General features: G+C 62.5%; 1 protein-coding gene across 2 annotated transcripts; it reads right to left on the bottom strand.

Annotated features, from left to right (window-relative positions):
* Positions 1–1,986: 1,986 nt before the first annotated feature.
* On the bottom strand, positions 1,987–5,607 carry KLF17 (KLF transcription factor 17). Of its 2 annotated transcripts, none has more exons than XM_086617652.1 (3): positions 5,465–5,607; positions 4,256–5,230; positions 1,987–3,364 (listed from the first exon to the last, which is right to left on the bottom strand). In XM_086617652.1, the coding sequence occupies exons 1-3, from the start codon at positions 5,586–5,588 to the stop codon at positions 3,189–3,191; spliced, it is 1,275 nt and encodes a 424-aa protein (XP_086473778.1). In that variant the 5' UTR covers positions 5,589–5,607; the 3' UTR covers positions 1,987–3,188. The 2 variants fall into 2 exon arrangements, with proteins under 2 accessions (XP_086473778.1, XP_086473779.1); XM_086617653.1 differs by having other exon boundaries at positions 4,256–5,228; positions 5,496–5,607.
* Between the last annotated feature and the right edge of the window lie 1,327 nt (positions 5,608–6,934).

Here is a 6,934-nt window from a genome sequence, read left to right as displayed (position 1 = left end):
GTTTTCTTGCTGCCCTCATCGCTTTGCAGGGCAGGTTTTGCTGGAGACGGTACTGGGCTCTCCAATGGAGAATGTATCTTGGCCCAAGCAATTGGAAGAGGGTGTTTTTTATTAACAACAAATTAACTGTAATTGCCATTTCCACTACAGCCACTCCTTGCCCAGGTGAGGTTCCCAGCCGTGCCGGTCCCTGCAACCGCCATGCCCCGTCAGGTGCCCAAAGGAGCACCTTGCCCCAGGCCCAGGGGAGCTTTGCCCAGAGAAGGAGCCAAAGCACCTTTCTCTGCTCTCGCCTCTGTGTAAGGCAGCAGCAGCAGAGCCAGGCCTTGCTCCCGCCCCAGCGCAGTGATGATGAAAGGCGAGGAAGAACTGGTTTGTGCTCTGATCTCAGAGCTGAACCTCAAAACAGCTGCGGACCGTCGCTTCAGCTCCCAGGATGCTTAAGGAGGGCAGGACAGCAGAGCCAGCCTTTCCAGTGGGACGGGATGGTTGGAGAAATTCATCGTTCCCCTGGAAATAAAAATAATAATCATAATAAAAACACAAAGCCAGAGATTACTTATGCGCACACAAACACGCAGGCACGCACTCTCTCCCCATCTGGCTTTGCCAGCCTGACTCATCGCTAATTCAAACAGCCCACACCTTTCCCTATCCCTCTCCCTCCATGTGACGTTTTGAACGAGTTTCCGGGGAAGAGGCAGCAGTTTTGCTCTGGCCACCCTGCTAGCATCGACCCTCGTCCTTGGGTACCGGGGATCCCAGGAGCAAGACACCCCTGGTATCCCATCACAGGTCACTTGTGACCCAGCAGTCACCTCTGTGCAGGAACCTCTCAGAAAGTGGGGCAACTGGAGAGTGGAGGCGGCTGTGGAAAGGACAAGTGATTGAGCCTAGTGAATCTGTGACACTGTGGATGCAGTTCCATGGTCCCATGCCCCAGGGCCCGTGGGCAGGACACGACATCCTAAGCTGCTGCCACCCTGCCTGGAGACACCCACACTTTGTACCTGCTCAGGGCAGACCCCAAGGCTGGGTGCTGGCCCGAGGACACTCAGCCTGACTCCAAAACAGCAGCAACCCCTCAGGGAGGCTCTGCCATTCCCATCTACTTTTTCCAGCTTGACTCTCCATGACTGCAAGCAGAAAACTGGGAAGGAGCAGGATCAGCCCTGCCCAGCCTGTGTTCACAGAACAGCTACATAACATTTCCACTTGCAGGGCAAGGAGCCCCAAGGCATCCCCTGGCCCTGGCTACCTGCCTGGGGTTGCGGCAGCGAACACGAGAGGAGGAAGCCACCAGCAGCCTGGGCCGGGGCACCACACAGCCCATACAGCATGCTCCTGTGCTCCAAGCGTGGTGTCAGGTCCGGACAAGCCCCAGCCTTTGGAGGGATGTGTGCATCACGGGTAATCAGCCGTGGGAGGAAGGGATGGAGCCAGACCTGCTTGCTGAGCTCAGGACCTGCCAGCAGGCTTGTGCTGAGTCACCACCTATTAACGCAGGGAAACCTCAGCACCTGAACCCCACCAAAGCTGCTGGGCCACCCCCAGGAGGACAGCAGGGACAGCACACCGGGCCGAGCAGTTGCCACCAACCTCTCGGTTGTGACCACAAGGCCAGTGCCACAGGGCTCCCGCTGCAGGGGACAGGACCACTCAGGAAGAAGATGGGACTAGCAAGGCTCCCGGTACGGTTTCGACTGCCATTCCCCTCAGCAGTGACTCACCGCAGGACCAGTCACACCATCCCGGTGCCACAATTGCCCCATCTGCAGATTAGAGAAACTGAGGCACGGGGAAGTGGGGTGACTCAAGAGCTGTTGCACAGGAGATGCTGTTCGGATGCCGAGGCTTGGGCGTTCCCCGTCGATCCTCCACAGCTAACTTAAGCAGAAATGAACATCGGTGTAAATATTTACTGACAAGCGAGCCCAGCCTCACCCTCTCCTCTTAGAAGAAAGCTTTAAAGTAAACTCTCCTGGCTTTCATGTTTACATCTTGTTTATTTATTATACAGCAGATCACAATATTTCAAAAGTTTGCATATAAAGAAAAGTAACATTTCGGAGTGCGAGAGACCTAACGTGCCCAAGCAGAGAAATGTTAATTAACAATATACACAGACGGGAACAGTGCACTTCCCAAAGCCGAGACTCATCTGTGTTCCCAGCTGGAAGAAAAAAATACATTAAAAAACAGAAACATTATATATTACTGCTTTGTTTAATTTACAACTTGCTTTGCAGAAGCTGCACATAAAAAGACTCATTTTCTTTTGAGTTTTCTGTTGTTTTTCTTTTTTTCCCTCTACGAAAGTTTCAAGTATAGCAGAGACCTGGGCATTCATAGCTGGACTCACTGTCCTTTACACACTAAATTCAAAAAAGCAGCATGGGGAAGGCAGCTGCAGCAGTACCTGGTGTCATCCTGAGGGGAAGAACAAAACAAATGGAAGTAGAGGAGAGCCAGGAGAGCCATTTTAGGCTCCCGAGCAGAAAACTGTGGGAATGGCCAGGACGGGACTGCCCAGCGGGGTCCCAAGCTGACAACGGGAGCAGTGCATCTGTGCTCCTTGTGCAAGGTGACACTGCGCTGCCAACCCCTGCAAACCTTTATAGCCACGAGCCACAGTCAGGTCCCACCCTTGCCCCATCCAGCCCGGGCTTTTGGGTCAGGAGGTTTGTTCTGATGGCCACAACCGAGAAGACCAGCAACCCACGTCCTAGCACCACGACCCACGCACCCAGTGGGTGCAGGTCTCTGGCAGAAACCTGGTCAGAATCAGCCACCACAGTCCCTGGAGCCAAGAGGGGAAGAAGGTTTAAAGCTGATGCCAAATACAAGCCAGGAGCTCTGGGGACAGATCCCTGTTGCACCAGTCCCCCCACTCACCAGATGCCTGGCTGGGGGGCACCCTCCAGGTGTGGGGAGCCAAGTGGTGGTGCCTGGGAAGGGGCTTGAGACACTTCTTGCAGCTTTGCTCCCCAACTACACCCCAAAGCAGCCCTTCCCCACCACTCGGCTGGGCCCAGCTCTCACAGCAGGGGCAGGAGGAGAAAACTAGTTATCAACTACAAGCGGAGAGGGCCGGGCAGCCGGGCTGCTCCCCAGTGCCGTCCCCAGCCCAATACTATTTACACCGTGAGCTGGCTCTGGGGACACCGAGTCTGGCCACAGCCTGCCGCTCACATGTGCCGCTTCATGTGGAGGGCGAGGTGGTCAGAGCGGGAGAAAGCCCGCTCGCAGAGGTGGCACTGGAAGGGCCGGTGCCCCGTGTGCTTGCGGTAGTGGCGGGTCAGCTCATCGGAGCGGGCAAATTTCCAGCCACAGCCTTCCCAGGTGCAATGGTAGGGCTTCTCACCTGTGGAGAAGAGGGGATGTCAGTGGGCTTGGAGGTCTCCATCCTCCCTGTGCCTCCACTACTGTCCAGTACCCCCACCTTTTCTGGGGAGACCCCAGCCCATCAGCCTTAGGAGAAAGGAGCCTCACTGTGTACTCATCCCCTGCACACCTTTGCCTGACCCACCTTTCCTTTTGTCCCCCATCTTCCTGCCTTTCCCCATGTGCTCTGCTGTCCCACGTGCCCTGCATGAGACCTGTCCTCTGGGCACCCCTGCCCCATTGCAGTGCCCCTCCACGCACCCCTGCCCTACTTCAAAACATGGGTGCTTCCCTGCCCATCCCTGCTGTGAGGCCACACCATGTGCCCTGTCCCAGCTCTGCCAGAGGGTCTCACCATACACCCCCAGTCTGTCTTTCCCCTCCATCTGCCCCCAGTCCATTTGGGGAGCTTCTCCATGTGCCCCCAAGATCCTGCCTCTTCAGGCATCCCTGCACGCCAAGGCCAGCAAGGGGGGTGTCACCGGGAAGGTCTCACTGTGTGCCTTGGTCCCCATGTGCCACTGCCCAGCCCCACCACGGGGGTCCTTCCGAGCACTCCTGGAGGCATCCCCACTTGCACCCTGCCCCAAACTGGACTCCTCCGTGCAGACCCGTGCCAGCTACGGGGTGTCTCTAGGTGCCCCCACCCGGTCCCACGACGGAGACCCTCCATGCGCCCCCAGACTGACCGCGGGGCTCCTCTTCGTGCCCGCCCGATGCCACCTCCCCCGCCACCCCTCCACACCCCCGGGAACCAGCCGGAGCGGGCTCACGGGTCTCGCCGTGCGCCCCAGTCCCGCCACCCGGGACCCTTTCCCTATCCCTTCCGCGTGGCCGCCGCTGCCACCTCCCCCTCATCCCGCGCCCTTACCCGTGTGGGTCCGCATGTGCGCCTTGAGGTGGGAGCTCTTGGTGTAGGTCTTGCCGCAGCCCGGGTATTCACAGTTGTGCGTGGCCGTCCGCTTGCGCGCCCACGAGCGGCGGCCGCGCTTGGGCTTGCAGTCCTCGGAGGGGGCCCCGGCCGGGAAGTACTCCAGAACCGGCGAGTTGGGCGGCGTGACCAGCAGCCCGGGTAGCCCCGCCGGGCCCGGGCCCGGCCCCTTCAGGGGTTCCCTGAAAACACTGAAGTGTCCATGAAACTGCGGCGGCGGCGGCTGGGGGGCGAAGTGGGGCGCATAGCGGTGCGGGGCCACGGCATAGTGGGGCGGCAGGTCGGCCAGGAGGTGGGGGTCGGCGCCGGGCAGCGGCTCCTCGGGGGGTCCCAGGCGGCCGTGGACGAAGCCTGGGTAGGGCAGCGGCGGCCCCGGTACCGGTCCTGGCCCAGGACCCTGTGCCACGCGTGGCTTGTGCTCGCCGCCGGCCGGCCCCAGGTACTCGGCAGCGGGCAACCCCAGCATGCAGGCGCGCTCCTCCGGCTGCTCCTTCTTGATGCGGGGCCCGAAGGGCTGCGCGGGGTCCAGAGGCAGCGGGCGAGCCAGAGCCGGGTGCAGGGGCGGGTGGTGGTGGTGGTGATGGGGGCCGCCGGGGACCCGCAGCTCCGTGTACTCCCTCCGTTGCAGGTCGCAGTGGACAGGCAGGTCCGGGGTTAGCAACTCCGCCACGTAGCTGTGGCCCTGGCCCTCAGGGTAAGGCGCCGGGAACTTGCCCGGCGTAGGGTAGGAGCCGTCGCTGTCATAGGTGGTGCCGCAGCTTTCGGGGGTCTCGGGCAAGGGGTAGTTGGGGCCGGGCGGCCCCTGCCCGCCGCTGCTGGTGTGCGCCAAGATGAAATCCAAGTCCACGAACTTGCCCAAGTCGTCCTCCTCCCGCTTGACGGCGGCTGCGGCGCCGTCCTGCTGCAGCATCCTCTGCGGGGAAGAGGGGCGTCAGGACCGGCGGGGATGACGGCTGCGGCGGCGCCCGCCGCTCGGGCACCGCGGTCCGCGCCTCCCGCTCGGGGCGCCGGCTCCCCCCCAACCCGTCCGACGGGTCGGCACTGCTCCGGCTGCGCGGCAGCCGGGGCGCCCTCCGACGGCGGGAGGGGGGGCCGCCCCCATCAGCCAGGCTGAGCCCCAGCTCAGGGCGCTCTGCCCCGTACCCCCCTTGCCGCCCTCTCCCCGGTGCCCGGTGCTTACGTGGAGCATGTCGGCGGACCGCTCCTCCAGCGGCAGCAGGTTGGCGAAGGTGGAGATGGAGGGCAGCGTGCTCTCGTCCACGGCCGCCGCCATGGCGAGCCGGGCAGGGGGGCAGGGGAACCGGGGCCGGGGCGGGCTGGGGGAGCGCGGAGCCCGGCGCACCGCTCCGCTCCCCGCGGCGGCGGCAGCGCTGCTCTGCACCGCCCCGCGCCCCTAAGCTGTTAACAGCATGGCTGCGCCCCTATTGGCCCGGCCCGTATTGATATTCACCGCCGCCGCCTCCTATTGGCTCTCCCATCACCCAAGCCACGCCCCCTCCCGTGGGGCTGCCCCGGCGGGCGGGGGTCGGCGGCCGCTGCTGCCCCCATGTCGCTCCGCTGCCCGCGCGGCCGGGCCGGGGAGTGCGGCGGGGGGGTCCCCGCGTCCTGTCCCACGCTGCGACCGTGGGTTTCGTAGCGGATTCCACCCGCGCCCTGCCCCACGGCGGGAGAAGGGGTAGGGGTGCCGGTGTGGATTGCAAAGCGCAGGGTCCGTCTTGCCCATCCCCACGACGCGAGTGGGGCAGCAGTGCCCCGATGCTTTGACTCACGCTGCGAGCGAGTCAGAGACGGGTGTCTCCCGGCAGTCTGCCCCGAGTTGGGCAGAGGTGACAGCCATGTCGCATGCCAATGTGTGTGGATGCGAGTGGGAGTGTGTGTTGGGAGGTCTGGTGTGGGATTACAGCTGAGAACACGCTGGCCAGTGAGCCAGGCACAGTGCTCACCATGGGGGACGCTGAGTGTGTCAACTAGAACAGGTGCCATCACAATGGGTGCTCATACGAGCTGGGGAACTGCGCCAGGGTGGCTGAGCCCCGGTGCCCTGACACACTGGCTTCGTGTAACGGCGCCTGTGAGGCCTCGTCCCCCCATACCGGTGCTGTCGGTGAGGCAATCAGCAGCCCAGAGCACACCAGCTCCCATCTGGCTGCACACAGGGTGCATGTGCAAGCCGAGATAAGTGCCCAGCAGACCCTGCCGGGGGGCTGGCACCCTGCCTGCATCGCCTCATCTCGCCCCACAGCCCCTGTGGGACGTTTGCTTGCCTTGCCTGGGGACCAGCGCAGCGGCTGCGCCTCTGACTGCTCTGCCATGGGAGCATGGGCCGTCTGGCCAACCCTGCCCACTCCATGGAGCCTCCACAACAATGCTGTCCACTCAAGGGCTGCCCATGGTGGGGGACGTGAGGGGACTGGGATGTCCCACCTTGCAGGAGATACTCAGGTGCTCCGCTCCATGCTGACGAGCCAGGATGTGGCACAGAGACCCAGGGCACTGGGCAGGTCTCCCCTCTCCCACCCTGTCCAGCTCGTAGTGAGACCTTCTCTGCTTGGCCCCTGTCCAGACAGTACCAGGAATGGCCCTGCTACTGTTGCGCTTGTCAAGAAGCAATGGCCCTTA

The sequence above is a fragment of the Tauraco erythrolophus genome, chromosome 10 (genome assembly GCF_009769465.1).
Source record: "Tauraco erythrolophus isolate bTauEry1 chromosome 10, bTauEry1.pri, whole genome shotgun sequence".
Classification (NCBI taxonomy): domain Eukaryota; kingdom Metazoa; phylum Chordata; class Aves; order Musophagiformes; family Musophagidae; genus Tauraco; species Tauraco erythrolophus.
Note: the sequence above shows the minus strand (reverse complement) of the source record. Positions and strands in the feature narration are given on the sequence as shown.